Genomic DNA, 17,093 nt, shown 5'->3' on the forward strand with positions numbered 1-17,093 from the left:
AAAGCGATTCTTTATTTACTTCACTCTTGGGAAACAAAGGCGAGTGCCTTGGATGTCCGAGGTGGAAAAAAACAAGAACTCAAAAATGAGTGGATCACAGGTGGGGTTCGAGTCGGCGACAGGTACATGGCATGCGCTCATGTCATTGGTCCATGTCTACATCACATCGCCCAAAAAGGAAAGTGCGGGTATGCTTGAAATCTCCTCCTTCAGGTCAACATATGAATACCTAGGTATCGTCTATCCACATCGCACATAGCTTGGGGGTACTTGAACACCAATGGATTGTACTCTTAATACGCTATCATGTGAGGGAAAAGGTTTAGAATCTGGAAAGACAAAAGTTCTGGATGCCTTGTATACAGCGAGGCCAGTCTTCGCTTTCCGTCATGGACAGAGTCCCGTCTTTCCACCTCCAACGGACCAAGACATCATCAACCCCAGCCCATTGTCAACAACCCAGGTTTGACGTCTCAAAGAACAGTAAAGGAGAAAAATACATCATACTTCGCTGGATAAGCATTGCCAACCATTGACTCCCTCCATGTCCCCCCTCGTGGGAGGAGATGTTTTCCAGGACTATAGCTCCAAAGCACACCGTTCAGACAACCGGACCCTTGCCCTCGTGCCACCAGTCCAGGTGTTTCTGTAGTTCTTCGGCATTTTGAAACGGGAAATCTGTACATCCTTCAAAGGGACAAAGAGAGCAGCCCTCGGGTATGCCCATGTCCAGCTTATCATGCTCAGCAGCAACGTGCCGCTTCATTGCATATTTCCCCATACACGGCTCCCCACAATATTCAAAAGGACACAGGACCACCTCTGCCAACTCTGCGTCGGATATATCGTGTTGACTCTTCAGATGCTGCCGTATCGCTTCCATGTTGTGGGGAATGAAAGTCTCACAGTCTCGGTGGCCAAAACTCTGCTCACAACACACCCCAACTGGCGAGTTACGTCTTTCGGTCCGAGGGCTCGCCGAACACAACCAGGCTATATGCTCAGATCGTCGCAAATTGCTAGAAAACACTACACCACATGCTGGGCATCTGAACTCGGTAGACGTAGAGTTGACGGGTGTTTGCTTCTGTGGCTGGGCTTGTCCTCCCTCTAGTGTGCTCTCCTGGGCTTGTGTGCCTGCTTGGTTGGTACCAGCATTTGAAGACTCAGAGAGTGGGACCGACTCTATCTCTTGATGTTGCAATTCTCGGCTGGGATGCTGCTCAGGCTCGTCTTCCGGACCGTTGTTTGCTCCATCACTATCTGATACAAGTCGTTCATCTTCTTCTCCATTACGAAGCCTGTCCGAATCTTCGGGCTGTGACACGGGCGCCACTTGTGCCCCTTGAGTGATGGCTTTACGGCTCTCGTGGCTCTTCACATGTCTTCTTAGCTCCTTCAACGAATAAACTCTTCTGGAGCAGTGTCGGAATGGACACATATAGCCCATCCTGTCAGGTGCTTCTGGTATCCATAGAGGATCGCAATCAAAATACACGTGGTCGTGCCTCGAAATCATGTGCATCCATACTGTATCCCTTGGTAATGGATCTTGGATTTCTGTACAGCCCTCTTCTGGACACACACAGGGAGCATCTGAGCGAACTGCATCATCAAGATAGTGATACTTTAGCGTGTGAATGGACAAGGACTTCGATCCCTCGCAGGGTTTATCGGTGCACCAGCGGCATACAAATTGTACCCTGGCCACATTCACCAAAACTCTCCTCTGACCGGGGTGCTCCACCTGGAAATGACGCCGCAGATGGATGCCACATCCGTAAGCTGCATCACATTTCCCACATTTCCACTTGAGGTGTTTTGATAGCGTAGTTCTACTTGAGAAATCCTTGCCGCATTTTACACAATACCAGAGTCTAGGCCTAGACTGAGGAATGGTGCTATCCAAGCCGGCATTTGTTGCTCCGGTTTGGTGGCCTTGAGTATCCTGTTCGGTTGTGTCGACAATTGTTTCAGCCCTAGAAGCCTTGTCGTCGTGTTGATCTCTCACGTCAGATGGCTCCGTAGGTAAGCCTTCTCCAGCAGTTCCATTATTGCTTGGACAGTCGAGTTGACCTTCCTAGGCCACAGTGTTCTGCACCTGACCATTAACGTTATTTCCTGCCACGTGTCTTTCCTGGGAATTGTTATGTTTTGGTTCCAGATCGTGGCCACGTTCGTTACCGTAAGAGGCATCGTATTCTTGGTTGCTGTAAAATGGGCCCTTCCCCTCGGCAGTTGGTGTCCGAGGCTGCTGGTATCCAAGACTCGGATTCTGTCCGATATCGCCATGTTGCTGTTGCGCTTCGGACATTGCAGGAAATAAGAACGGACTGGAGTCTAGCGACTGTGACTGAGGAACGAATGTTTCGGGCGATACCTGCTCATGATGAAAGTGTGGGTTCTGGCCATCCCCCGCGATTTGTCCGGTCCTCATTCCTGCTCCAGCACCTGACGGATGGATGTCCCCAAATTTCACATATGATTGTGCCGGTGACTGCACATGGTGAGCTGCCTGGGAAACGCTACTCGTAGGCCAAATGCTGTTGCTAGGAGTTGTTCCATCAATCAGGCTACCAATTCCGGTGCCACTGACTACCATACCGGAGCGATCCTGGGTTGGAAAAGTCAAAGACGTATCGGCTGTGGGTTGAGTTTGGACTCCTGATTGCCTCGGCCATCCGCCAAACGACGAACTGGTTGGATCATCATGACTAGTTGTAAAGGGCCATTCAAAAACCAGGAAGTTCGGATCCTGGTGATTGTAGTTCCTGAAGAATGGTGGTGCTTTCTTTCTATCTCTGTTCCTTTGCTGCTGGCCGGATGAAGACCCCGCTGGGTCATGGCTCGGATGCTGAGACATCTCGCGGGGGTAGCAATTGACCGCTGTCAAAGAAGTTGGACCAGTACGGTCGAAGATAGGTAAAATGTAAAATGTACGGTAGAACGACTGTTGGGGTGGGATATGGCCCGCTGATGAGATTGGGAACCTGAGAAGAATGATGGTTAAAGGTTATCTAGAATCTGGGTCATCGCCCCGGGAAGTTGTACTCTTATATCTCCCGTCTCTCATGACAGGAGCAGATCCACCCGACAATCACGTCATGAACAACTTTGCTCGCTCCTATCATCGTAACTGTAGCATCTTATCGTGTCCACAGGTGTCTCCTGCCACTGTGGTTGGATAATTTGACTTCGAAGGGAAGGCGAAGGGAGAAGCAAGGGCATGTTTGAGAAGTACATGCTCACCGCAGTAATAGTTGCTTGGTGATACTCAACTTGTATCCAATAGCTCCTTCTGGTGTCTGAGAACGAACATGTATCCAATCAAGCCCAAAACAAATTTACAGAAAATCTAGTGATATCAAGAAAACAGGAGAGTATAGAACATCCAAGAAGCGAAAAACAGCGGCGAGTACATCGAGTCATCCGGTTTTCTCGAATCAAAGGTGAAGATTTGGTACATGGCACCAGTGGTATAAACAAAAGGTCTCTGCCCTGGGCTTAACAGGGTAGAAAAACAAGATATTTACAGTATATAAGAATTGAGCTCCTCAAACAACTGCCATGTGGATTTGCATCCCCTTGTCGGTCTTCCAGACAACCGTCGTATCCGGTGCCACAAAGAAGATGGATCCCTCCTTCAAGTCAAATGTCTTGCCCCCGGCCAACATGGTCCCTTGGCCACTTGTAACAATCAGCACACCGGGCCCGTCGCTCGGCGCAATCTCGTCGCTCTCCCCAGCTCCTAGGTCAGCCTTGAGCATATCGAACTCGCTCATGGGCGGCTTATATACCACTGTGTGCCCTTCCTTGCTCTTTTCGCTCTTGTTGCTCGGCAGCAACATGTCCGCCGCGGTGTGCCCCTCAAACGTGAGTGTCTCGGCGAACAGATCGTAGCTGTTGCGGTCGGCGGGAGGACAGAAGCCGGCGTTGAGCACGTTGTTGCTGCGGGCCATGCACTCAACAATGTCACCCGACAGGTAGGCATGGATTCCATCGGCGGGGATGTAGATGGCGTCACCGGGCTGAAGCACCATAAAGTTCATACAGAGAAGGGCGACGAGAGTTCCGGGGTCCTTGGGGCCGTACTGGTCCTGTAGACGAGGAATCAGATCGGGGATGTAGTCATTCTTGGGTCCGAGATCTTCCTTGGGAGTCTTGAGGAGGGATTGGGCGATGAATTGGACAGTGCCCTCTTCGGCCTTGAGCAAACTTCGAGTGATCTCACGGAGGGTAGCGTCGGTCCAGGTGTCGGTGGTCCCTGCAGGAACGAACTGGCGGAGGAAGGAAAGCTGGAAGAGAGGCACAATGTGGGAAAGAGGCTTCCATCCGGCAAAGACTTCGAACTTGGACAGGGCCACGGCGATTTCGGGCTTATGATTGGGGTCGGTGAAGTTCTCGGGGTCCTTCTTGTGGAGCTTTGTCGCGAGCTCCTTGTTGGGGTGGATTTGGAGCGGGAGGGCTTTGGCGATGGAAAGGATCTGGAGGGGGTTGGAAGTTAGCACAAAATATCAAAACGAGGTCGAAGTAAGCAGGACATCCAAACCATACCTTTGGCAAGTAGGGAAGCTGGCCGTCGAGGTTCTGGATGACCTTCTTTCCCAGTAACGTCTCCTTGTTCTTTTCGAGGATGTCTTTCAAAAGCTCTCCAGTATCGAACTTCTTTGCTGGAAAGTCGGGATAATCGCCGAACCACATTTCCGAGTAGAAGTCATCATCTTTGATCTGGAAGCTCTTGTCGGTCTTTGCGCATAGTTGAGCGGCGAGCGAATCCCTTCCCTTTTTGCCCCAGGGGTAGTTGTTGCACGAGCCTGTGAGCTGGAAGACGCGGGCGGTGGTGGTGGTGGCGGTCATGGTTCGTAGGTGACGGTGCTGCGGGTTAGATGGCGTTTTCAGCGGGAATGGCAGTATGAGTTGGATGCAGGAAGTCGAATTGTAAGACTGCAATGGAGTAGTTGTCTCGTCTCAACGGGTATATCGAGGCATGCGTGGTGTTGCTGTTGCTGTTAACGGACAAGATAAATGTATGTCGTCATCACTTCTGCCAGCAGCCATTGTAAGTGGGACCGCCCGAGGATCAGTCCTTAACAATTATGTCTGTACCTGACATCATCAGATGAACTGTAGGTCCATTGGTCTATTATGCTCAGCTTTGTTTGGCGTTCATCCGAAAAACATTCGCGTTAACATAAATTCTATTCTCCAACTAGATCACTGTCAGGAGGCTAAAAGCTCGGGCACAGAAGTACCTCAGCGGCTACTACTCCCCTTCGTCAACCGACGCGTAGGATTACTAACGATAACGCTTATATTAGGTCGGGCTCGTAGGAAGGATAATCTGGCACCGCGCCGAGGCGCTAGATTAGTACGAAGCTTTATAGTACTCGTTAACGGATAGATAGAGTTTATATAAGTATAAAAGAGGTTTAACGGAGCGTAGTTCATTATAGTCGGTAACTATCAATACATTTTTAAATTAACCCCTAAATTGCCGTCCCCTACGTATAGCTACAACTATAGTTACTTTAGTCTACTTTTCGCCTACGTTCCTAATAAATTAATAGTTCTTCCTCTAGGAATTAAATCGGTACTATTAAAATATATATATATAGTAGCCGGTCTATTTCTTATACCGCTAAAATTACTCTTTGTCCCTTTCGTACTACTACCCTTATAATTACTATAATTAAAACGATTCAACCTCCTCCGCCTTTATTATAATAATACTAACCTACTATAAAATCCGTCGAAGAAGATAATAATAAAAATTACCCCTCTATATTGCCTTAGGCTCCCTATTTGTACTTCTAAATTTCTAAAGCCGATAAATTTGTATATAAATAATAATTATTCGAATTTTAATTCACTATAATTAAACTTCTCTTTAATTATTTCCCTTTATATATATCCTAATAGGAATAGTTCGCTTTCGTAGGCCTCGCTGAATAAAATTCCGTAGGAAATTACCCTCCTATCCCCGCTAGGTTTTATTATTAGGACTACCTCTTTTATAATTAAATTTATATTTCTACTATAAATCCCCTTACTACTCCTTTATTAATAGCTATTACTATAATTACTCCCTTACTAACTATAGCTACGCTGGCCCGTATTAAATATTATTTTAAATATAATATTACTAAATTTACCGGCGAAAATTTCTTATAATTGCGGAATTACTTCTATAATATCGATACGTATTTTTAAAAATACCCTTATACTTCCCTCTTATTCGCTATTAATTATATCGAAGGTAATCCTAAGAACGTATAAATTAAATATATATTAACTCTCTATAGTAAGTTTAAGTACAATACAGTTTGTAATACGCTTACGTAGAACGACCTCTATACTTTCTTAAAGACTAAATATAATAGTAATACTTAAGCTATTAAATAATTTACTTTTAATAAATTCGAATATATATAGTAAAGCGCTTTAGAAACCGTTCGTAACTTCTATAACCGCTATTATATTAAAGAACTTAATTTATTATACAATTAACTAAAATATATTCGGGTTATTACTTAGGCTAACCGGTTACGCCCTCTCTTTAAATAAAGTATCCTCTCGACGGCTAGTATTAATATAATAAATAAAATAGTAGCGTATATAGAACGGCTAAAAAGCTTAGAGAGTATTAAACTATTTATATTATATTATTAAAATTAAATATTTTTAAAGTATAATCCGTCGTTTTCTTTATCTTCGTACCCTTCTACTTCCTCTTCGAACGTCCCTTCTTAATTATTCTATAGTAATAACCCCTCCGATTTTCCCCATCGCCCCCCTATTACTTATTAAATAAATCCTAATTTTATTTATTCCCTTTATTACTAGAAAGGCTATATATATAATTAATATACCTAACCGAAGTTATTAAATATTTGTTACGAATATAGTATAACGGGCTATTTTATAGTAATATACCTAAATTAAATTTATTATAATTATAATTAGGTTAGCTATTTAGTACGGAATTATTTTATCCCTATAAGTATTCCCTTATACGGAGCGAACGTTAAACCGATTGCGGTTAGAGTAGTAACTATAATTATTTAGAATAATATAAGTAGATTGTAAATATATTTAAAAATAAAGTTATTAGTAAAGATTTATAGAGATTGGTGGAGTATACGAGGGTTAATAAATTCGGATGCGGAGTTAAATTTAATTAGTAAGTATTTATTCCCGTCGAATATAAAAATTAATTTAATACCCTATCGTTTTATTAATTTCTCCCTTCGGCCTATTCCTATATATAATATAATTACCTATTTTATTAAAATATGTAATTCCTATAATACTAAGCGGATAAAGTAAATTACTTTTACTATAGTTAAATCCCCGGCCGTAGAAGTTATCTTTAATTACTTTTAATTTTGTAAGTAGAATTCCGATATTAATTAACAGCGATAATCATTTCAATTTCGTATTAAAGCTAGTAATCTCGTATTAAATATAGTACTAGCGAAGGAAGTATATAACGCTACAATTATCTTAGCGGGGCTATAGTAGAATTTAATTCTACTATTAAACTTTTAAGAAATAGTAAAAGTAGAAGAGGGTTTCTACCTTCCCGTATATACGAATATTCTATTTAAAATCCTCTTATTTTTAATATTAAAGCTTAGGACCCTATTCGTTATAATAGAGTTAGCTGAATTGCCTTTAATCCCTACCCCCCTAATAAAAATTCTTCGAATAACCCTTAATAATATTTACCCTACTCTAATACCCCCCGTAGAACTAATACTACTATAACCCCTAGAATTACTAAAAGAAATAAAAGGCAAGCTTGCTATCTTTAAGCCGATTATTCCACTAGAGTATAAAGAGTTCCAATCGGTATTCGAAGCCTTAATTATACCCCTACCCTAATACAATCGGCTAAAATATTATATTAATTTAGTTGAAGGGGAATTGGCACTTTAAAAACCGATTTATATATTAAATATTAAAGAATTAGAAATATTATACGAATAGCTAGCGGAAGTACTCTAAAAGGGGTAAATTCGTCCCTCTATTAGCCTAGCGGGCGCTTTTATTATTTTCGTTCTAAAGAAGGGTAGAAAATTAAAGTTCTATGTCAATTTTAGGGCGCTAAATAAAGTTATAAAGAAAAATCGAATAGTATTACCCCTTATTTAAAAAATTCTAAATTAGTTATCGTCGATTAAAGTTTTTATAAAGTTAGATTTAAAGAATATATATTATAGGATTTGGATTTGAGAGGGAGACGAAGAGAAGATAGTATTTTGTACGAAGTACGGGTACTATAAATTCTTAATTATATTAATAGGATTAGCGAATACGCTAGTAATATTTTAAGCGTATATTAATAATACATTAGTAGGGCTAATAAATATAATATATATTACTTACTTTAATAATATTTTAATTTATAGTAAGAATAAAGAAAACTATATTAATTATATTAAGGAAATTTTTTAACGGCTATAAAATTGTAACCTCTATATAAATTTAAGTAAATACGAATTTTATATAAAGCAGGTATTATTCTTAAGATATATCGTCTCCCCGGAAGGCGTATCGATAGATTTAGAGAGGGTTATAGTAATTATAAAATAGGAAGTTCTAATAAACGTTTATAATATTTAAATTTTCCTAGGGTTTATAGGGTTTTATTAATGTTTTATAATATTATATTTTAAAGTAATTATACCTTTAATAGAATTATTAAAGGGGAATAAATAGAAGTTATTCGAATTTATTAAGGAAGTAGAAGAAGTATTTGTAGAATTTAAAAAATTATTTTAAGAAGCCCCTATATTATACTACTTCGACCTAGTATTATAAATCCGAATAGAGACGGACGTATTAGATTTTACAATTAGAGTGGTTCTTATATAATTGTATAGTAATAGATAGTACCTAATAACTTTCTTTTCGAGGAAGAAATCGCCGGAAGAAATTAAATATAAAATTAGGGATAGAGAATTATTAATAATCGTAAGAGTACTAAAGGCGTAAAAGTAATATTTATTATATATAAATAAATTATTCTTAATAATTATAAATTATTTAAACCTATAATATTTTCGAAAGAAGGAGTAGGCTAACGTAAAGTAGAATTAATAGGTATTAGAATTAGTAGCGTATAATTTTAGGATTAAATATTATCTAAGAAAATTAAATTTAGTAAATAGGCTATTAAGGAAATTATAATTATAAGGAGAAGAATAGGAGGTAGGGGGCGATTACCTATTAATAAAGGTTATTAAAGAGGGCGAAGAGAAGGGTTAGGTAATAAAGGAAAGTTGGGTATTAAGAGTACTAGTAAGACAAATAATTTTAATTAGAAAGGAGGTTTAAAGAATAGTAGTAAAAGAGAGGGAATAGTAATAGAATATAAGCGAAATAGAAGAAGGTTAAGCGTTAGAGGATAAAGGGGTTAAATTATAAGAAGAAAGGCGGAATTTATAGAAAGAGGGTAAATTAAATAAGGAGGAAAGGAAGTAAAAGGAAGTTGAAAGTAATAGTAGAAAGGATAGAGTAGTAAGGAAGAGGGTAAAGTTTATAAATAAGGCCGTTGCTAAATTAAAAAGGGAAAATAAAGGTATTATTATAGGAAATTTAAACGGATATACAATAGTAGCGAAGGTACGGAAGGATAAAGAGTAGTTACTATTATTAAAATAATAATTATTGGAAGTATAGAAGGAGGACTTATTTATTATTAAGGAAATATAGAAGAATAGTAAAGGGGGGAGATAAGCGAAGAATTAGAAGATAGGGGAAAATAGAACTTTATAATATTAATACTAAATTTATATCCCAGAATAAATATAAGCCGAACTATTCTACGCCTATTATAATACAATAATAGCCGGATATTTAAATTAAAGGAAAATATTAAAATATATTAATTAATTCTATTACTAGCCTACTATTACAACCGACGTTAAATTATACATTTACGAATATCCAACGTACTAGAAGGCTAAGCCTCGCAATTACTAACTATATAGGCTATTAAGGTTGTTATTTATCCTTACTATCCTTTAGTAAGATATTTCGTATAATTTTATTACTAGAGTACTAAAATTATTTAATCCTATATTTAATCGGACCTATAATATAATTTTTATTATTATTAACTATTTTACTAAATACGCTTTATATATCCCTACGTAGAAAACGATCGACGCTTAGTAATTTATATTCCTTTTCTAACGAAATATTTTTTAGTAATTTAATTTCTTAGATTCTATTATATTAAATAGAGGTAGCCTTTTTATAAACTAATTTTAAAAGACTTACTACGAACTCCTAAATATCTATAAATATTTTAATATAGTTTAGTACCCCTAAACGGACGGATAAATAGAGAGGTAAAATTAGAATTTAGAATTATACTTTTAAATCTTCTATAATATAGAGTAAATCAATTGGGTTAAAAAGATTATACTAATATAATAAACGTATAATAATTATTTCTATACTACTATTAGAAAATCCCCTTTAAAACTACTCTTCGGGTATTATCTTTAGGGACTGGCAAATCCGGAGCGAGGGCGGAGGATAGTCCTTCCAATAGCAATTACTAATTGGATTAATAAATTACTTTGTAAATAGTTAAAAATCGTAGTAACTTTAGAGGTTATTAATTAAAGGTATATAAAATAATATAATAAAATTCGGAAGTTAAAGGAGTTTAATATTAGAAATTAAGTTTTATTTAATACGAAGTATATTAAATAATGCTACCTAAGTACTAAATTAATAAATAAATTTTTAGGACCCTTTTAAATTACTAAGGTCGTTGGAAAGAAGAAGATAGTATACTAATTTATACTCCCCGTACATTACTAAATTTACTTAGTATTCCCTATTATTCTATTAGAATTATATTATAGGGATCCTACTACAGCGGCGCTGTAAAGAGAAATTGTAAATATTAAAAAGGATAATATTTAGTATAAAATTAAAGTAATTATAAAATATTGTAAATTTAGTTACTAACGTTAATTTTAGGTTAAATAGAAGGGGTATCCGGATAATGAAAATTCGTAGGTTTTATAAGAGGATATAAATTACCCGGACCTACTTAAAAAATACGAAACTAAGAAAATATAGCGGTAGTATACTAGTAGTAAGCCGATTACTAAATTGATAAGGGTTAGCTAAATAGTAGAAGGAGAATAGTAATTATTAGAGCTATAAAATAAAGATATAAAACGTAGATGTAAAATATAAAACGCAAACGTAAAATATAAAATACAAACGTAAGATATAAATATAAGATATAAAATATAAATATAAAATATAAATGTAAGATGTAAGATGTAAATGTAAGATGTAAACGTAAAATGTAAATGTGAGGCGTAGAGTAGAAATGTAAGACGCTGATATAAATTGTAAAATAGAGATGTAAGTAGAGATATAAAGCGTTGATGTAAGTTGTAAAGTAGAAATGTAAGTAGAAACGCTAAATGCTAATATAAGTTGTAAAGTAGAAATGTAAGTAGAAGTGCAAAATGTAAATGTAAAAATGTAAATATAAAATATAAAGTAGAAATATAAGAGTAGAGAGGTAGAGTAGAGATGTAAAGTAGATAGGTAAAAATAGAAATGTAAGGCGGAGATATAAAGTAAAGATGTTAAATAGGATGAGAAATAGGAGGGGAAGGTAGTTTAATTTAATGTAAGATATTAATAAGACGCTAAGTAGAATATAGCTTGTATTTTCTATTATCGCCCTAAATAAAAAAATCCTTAGTAGCGTCCGCTATTATTAATATAGAATTAGAACTTATAACCTTAGGAGGAATATTCCTACGCGCTACTACGCCTATTAATAATATTTATAAATACTACTTTATATTATTTATTTATAATCTTCCTTTATAAACTCTAGTAATTTATTTAATTTCCTATTTATAGACGCTAGCCTCCTATTAATTATTTAATACTAAGGACTATAATTATAACCGGGGGAAAGGGGGATATAAGTAGGAGTATTTAGTGTAAAGATATTTATAGGAGAGCCGCTATTATTAGTAATAGGATTACTAATAGGGGCTACCGGATTAATATTAATATTAATATTACCGATACTATAGTAACTAAATTTCAAGTAGCCCTTACAATTAAAGTTCCTAGCTTGGAGTATATTAAGTAATGTTGTAGGGAGATTATTATTAATAAAGTGCGCCTATATTGTAATTTAAAACGCTGTTGCGGACCGATGTAATTATTGTAAGAGGGGGGTAGGTAGGGGGCTACCGGTATTAGTAAGGCGTATAATTTTAACCGCTATATCCTATATATTGTTCTAAAAATTACGAATACTATAAGGGACTTCGAGTATATAGCGGCGTAGCGATAGCGAATATTGCAATTTTTTGTTGAATTTTGGATAGAGAAAACGTTAGTAAAAAAAAAAAAAAAAAAAAAAAAAAAAAAAATAAGAAAGACGATAGGGGGAAAATAGCGTACCTTTAGTTTAGTAGGTATATATATTAATTAATTAGAATACTTCGCGTAGGTTTAAAGTTAGGGCGTTAGTAAATGTTTAGGTTAGAGTAATATTATATTTTAAGTAGGCGAGGGGGCGGATATTATTAAGGGATAAAAAAGGAGTAGTTGAATAGAGGTTAATTATAGGTATAAAGCGAGAGGAAGGAAAGGACGGAGCGAAAAGAAAAAAAATAGGGAGGAAAAACGAATATATTAATTAGATTTATAAGGGAGGTGGGGATTAATATGTAGGTATATAGTAAAAATATATACGTCTATAGCGGGGGCTAATTTAGGCGAAGGGGTAATTGAAGTAGCTATAGAACTAAGGGAGGGGGTAGTAAATATAATTATAAAAGTAAGGATAGGAAGAAGAAGAGAGGAGAGGTAAAGAAGGTAGACGGAAGGGACGTTATATAAATAAAGAAGGAAGTCCTTATATAAATATAAATTGAAGTAGGCGAGTATAATTTTAAGTAAGTAAATATAGAATAACGTAAGGTAAAAAGAGTATTAAATAGTTATATAAATAGTAAAAGGGGGTAAATAGAAGGATAAGACGAAGGCGATAATTAAAAGGGGAAGGATAGAACGAGTAGGTAATAGCGGCGGTAGTAAAAAGGTAGGAGAAAAAAATAGAAAATAAAAAGGTGTGTAATTCGGATTGTAGTAAGGAGAGTAGAGATAGTAGTTAGGAATTGTATTATTAAAACGAAGGGAGTAATATAAAGAATAAAGCGAAGGTAACGGGAAGGTAATAAAGAAGGAATAATGCGGGTAAAGGAGGTTTATAGAGGAAATAGTATATAAAATTATAAAAAGTGAAGGAAGGAAACGAAAGTCCTAAGGATAGAATTTATAAGGAGGGGGATTATATTTAAATATTATAATAGGTTGTAATAAGTACGAATATAGGAAAGTAACCTACGAAAGGAGTTTCGGGATTTAATTATATAAATATTATATAGTAGGCGTAAATAATAGAGGGTGCCCTACAAGAGTATTAGGTAGCGCTACGAATGCGGATAATAAAGAATATCCGGTAAAAGGAACTACGGGGTATAATTATATTAGTATTCTAAGGTACTTATTAACGCTCTTAAGTTTAATATAGCACTCCTCGTTAAGAAAAATAATATTTACTACTTTATACGCCTATAGGATAATAGTTTTAGTAATAGTCGGGAACCTAACTAATTTTTTAAATCTAATACTAGTTTTGTATCTATGTTAGAGTTTATAAAAATAAATATTACAATACTAATATTCTAGTAGGCGGAACGCTAGTACTTTAAATTTAATATCGGTTTTATATCCGCGTTAGAGCCTATAAGAATAGATATTATAATACCGATATTCTAGCGGGTAACTTCGTATCCGCATTTGGAATTCGTAAGAATAGATATTACAATACTAATATTCTAGCGGGCGGTTTGCTGTATTTAGAGCTTATAAGAATAGATATTATAATATTAATATTTTAGTAGGCGGCTTCGTATCCGCATTTAAAATTCGTAAAAATAAATATTATAATACTAATATTCTAATAGATAACTCGCTATATTTAGAATTTAGGAGAATAGATATTATAATACCGATATTCTAACGGGCGGCTTCGTATCTGTATTTGGAATTCGTAAGAATAGATATTACGATGCTGATGTTCTGGCGGGCGGCTTCGTATTTGTATATGGGGTTTAAGAGAAGGAATATTATAATATTAATATTCTAGTGGACGGTTCGCCGGTAGCGAAGCGGCTATAATATTCGGAATACGGCGTTGGCGGTTATTACGAGTAATAGTTCACCTAAATTAAGGGGTAAAGATATTGTACCTTCACTGGTAATATAGTTTAATAACGCTATAATAATATAATATTAACGCCCTCCGCTATTTAATTAGAATTTACTTTAAATTGCGAAGGTTTTAAGGATGGAACCTATAAGGGGGGGGGTTGTATTAAGAGGCTAAGAGTTCGGATATAGAAGTACTTCAACGGCTACTATTCCCCTTTGTTAATTAATATGTAGGATTATTAATAATAATGCCTATATCGGGTTGGGTTTGCGGAAAGGATAATCCGGTATTGCGCTAAGGCGCTAGATTAGTATGAAGTTCTATAGTACTCGTTAACGGATGGATAGAGTTTGTATAGGTATAAAAGAGGTTTAACGGAGCGTAGTTTATTATAGTCGGTAGTTATCAATATATTTTTAGATTGACCCCTAAATTGCTATTCCCTACGTGTGGCTACGACCGTAGTCACCTCAGCCTACCTTTCGCCTACGTTCCTAACAATTACTAAGTGGTAGTAAGAATCGCTTGTGTAGGCTATGGCTCGCTTAGCTGCAACCAACCCCACCATACCTAAACCACTACATCTTACTATAATTTTCAAAGTATTAAGTTCGTTATTATTATCGTATTTTAGAAATGAAGCTATCTACTATCGTTTATACTAGTCTTAATCCTCCTCCCCTTCGTCATCCTTCTTTGGCATCGTGCGACCGATCATTTTACCCCCCAACTCAACTACATCCTTATACCGTTAACAGACCGATTTCACCTACTTATTAATCGTATTTTAATTCAACTCCTCCTACCCCTCCCTTGCCCAATTAAAAAGCTCATCGGCCGTTTCCGAGAACCGGGTATTCGAATAGATATACTGGTCCGGCTTCCTCTAATAATTTTCAATAGGAGAAAGGTCGGGAGAGTATAGCGGATTAAAGAAATAACGAAGTCCGTTTTCTTCCTTCTACATCGTAATAATACCCCCACAATGGCTACTATCGTTGTCTTCCTCGAATATAAAATTATAACCTTCATTAAGCTACGTCTTTATAACCGGATCTAAGATCTGATTAAGGTATACTCTCCGGCTTATCTTTCTATTTTGGTTCGTTGTCTAGTATCTAACTAGCTTAGATTTAAATCCTAGACCGATAGCGCCCTATACGTATACTTTATAGTTATTACCCTCATCCGGAGCTGGACATTCCCTAATATTTTTAGGTTCGTATCGTTTACCCCGCTTCCTCGAGATATACTACCGACCTATAGATCTTTACTTCTAATTGAAATGAGACTTATTAGAGTATCTGATACGGTCCATTTCATATATGTAGATTAGCTCAGTAATTGACAGTGCATACAGGTCGCTTGACCGCCCTGCCCAGCCCGCCTGCCGGGCTGCAGGGTGGGTCTGAGCGATAAGATAAGGAGGTGGGTCCGCCCAAATAAATTACATCAATCCATCTGCGTGCGGCTCCCACTCTTCCTGATTCTTCCTTCTGCATCACGCTTTACACAGGAATAATATCAATGCTTTTGCATCAAAGCAGGGTTGTTCTTTGAGGCACAAGCAGTCTATATTAGTATCGTATCTTTAGAAAATCCTCTTAATCAAATTCTTTAAGTCGTTGTTGATATTCGCTAACCCTGACTTTGTATTTCTTAGGCGTTATATATTCTTCAGTGTCGGCTACGAACTTCCTATATCTAAATCCGAATTAAAATTAACTTATTCTAAGTAATAACGAATTACTTACTCTAATTACTTTATTGCCGACCGAATCGTATTATTAGTAGCTTCAATATTGTAAGCGTTAGCTAGCTGGGCGGTCCATAGTAGATTAGGTGCTTCATTAGGATACTCGTTATACATCTGAATAATCTTTCCGGTCTCCTCCGGTCCTAATTTGCGTTTTCTACCGCAACTCTCCCTATATATCAACGGAGAAGTTCGGAAGTCGCAGTCGTAACGTATGCGGTTAACGGTATTTCGATAACAACTATATATCTTAACGAACTAACCGTCGGTATATATACGGCCTTCATTCTTCTCCAAAAAATGAGCAAAATGAAGGAAACCCTTCAAATGAGCCTTCGTGGGGGTATTGAAAGAGATGGGCATTCTGGCGATAGCTTCAAAAGTATAAAAGATTCAAATAAACGACGAGAATCTAATGATATTTACGTTATCAACAAAGATCTATAACGAAATTCATGGTGTAGTAGGGCGGTTGCAGCTAAGCGAGCCGTAGCCTGCACAACCAATTTTTACTGGCGCCTAATCACCCATTGTCAATTTGGATTTCACCCCCGAACGAGAACAAAGCATCGTGTGCTGTTTTGCCAATGTCAGTCTACCGCAGGAGATTGTTAGTGTAGAACGCGGTAGTGCCCTGTTGACGGATGGTTCCTTGCAGCTGGCGGCCACTTGATGCAGCGGCTTTGCATGACGTATAAGTGTTAGCACAGCCGATGCTTGCTTGCCCCAGTACACTGCACCGGACAGGCAAGAGGGATGACAAACATACCCGGAATTGCATCTACGAGTCTATAAAAGGCTTCAAACATAATTCCACGTGGATACATGGGCCAAAAAACAAGCAATCCGGATCGATGGAGAAGCCGTTGGGATACGAAGCTGAATCGAAGTTGGCATTGCAGATCCGGAGCCCTGGGAATTTGCCAGCTTTGCACTAACAAACACCCCTCCGCGCGTCCCGTCGTCACACGGCAGTGGCAGGTCCCTTACCATAATGGTTCCAGCGGTCCCCTTTCTTGGCGCCATTGATGTCATAACTGAAGTGGGAGTCAG

The 17,093-nt window shown here is 37.3% G+C and overlaps 2 protein-coding genes across 2 annotated transcripts; both read right to left on the reverse strand.

The window, feature by feature from the left end:
- Positions 1–2,080: 2,080 nt before the first annotated feature.
- NCU02323 (hypothetical protein) lies at positions 2,081–2,986 on the reverse strand (the record flags this gene model as incomplete). Its single annotated transcript, XM_954656.3, has 1 exon — positions 2,081–2,986. Exon 1 carries the CDS (start codon positions 2,861–2,863, stop codon positions 2,081–2,083), a length of 783 nt encoding a protein of 260 aa, XP_959749.3. The 5' UTR covers positions 2,864–2,986.
- Positions 2,987–3,421: 435 nt separating this feature from the next.
- NCU02322 (mannose-6-phosphate isomerase) lies at positions 3,422–5,155 on the reverse strand. The gene is made up of 2 exons (XM_954655.2): positions 4,555–5,155; positions 3,422–4,484 (listed from the first exon to the last, which is right to left on the reverse strand). The coding sequence occupies exons 1-2, from the start codon at positions 4,855–4,857 to the stop codon at positions 3,555–3,557; spliced, it is 1,233 nt and encodes a 410-aa protein (XP_959748.1). The 5' UTR covers positions 4,858–5,155; the 3' UTR covers positions 3,422–3,554.
- Positions 5,156–17,093: the final 11,938 nt, after the last annotated feature.

This window comes from Neurospora crassa, linkage group VII (genome assembly GCF_000182925.2).
Source record: "Neurospora crassa OR74A linkage group VII, whole genome shotgun sequence".
In the NCBI taxonomy this organism is placed as follows: Eukaryota; Fungi; Ascomycota; class Sordariomycetes; order Sordariales; family Sordariaceae; genus Neurospora; species Neurospora crassa.

What these genes read in the sequence shown, in the direction of transcription:
- NCU02322 (XM_954655.2), bottom strand. Translation starts at nt 4,857, where the DNA reads ATGACCGCCACCACCACCACCGCCCGCGTCTTCCAGCTCACAGGCTCG. An exon ending in AGCTTCCCTACTTGCCAAAG is followed by an intron (nt 4,485 to 4,554) that starts GTATGGTTTGGA and finishes AACCCCCTCCAG; the next exon opens with ATCCTTTCCATCGCCAAAGC.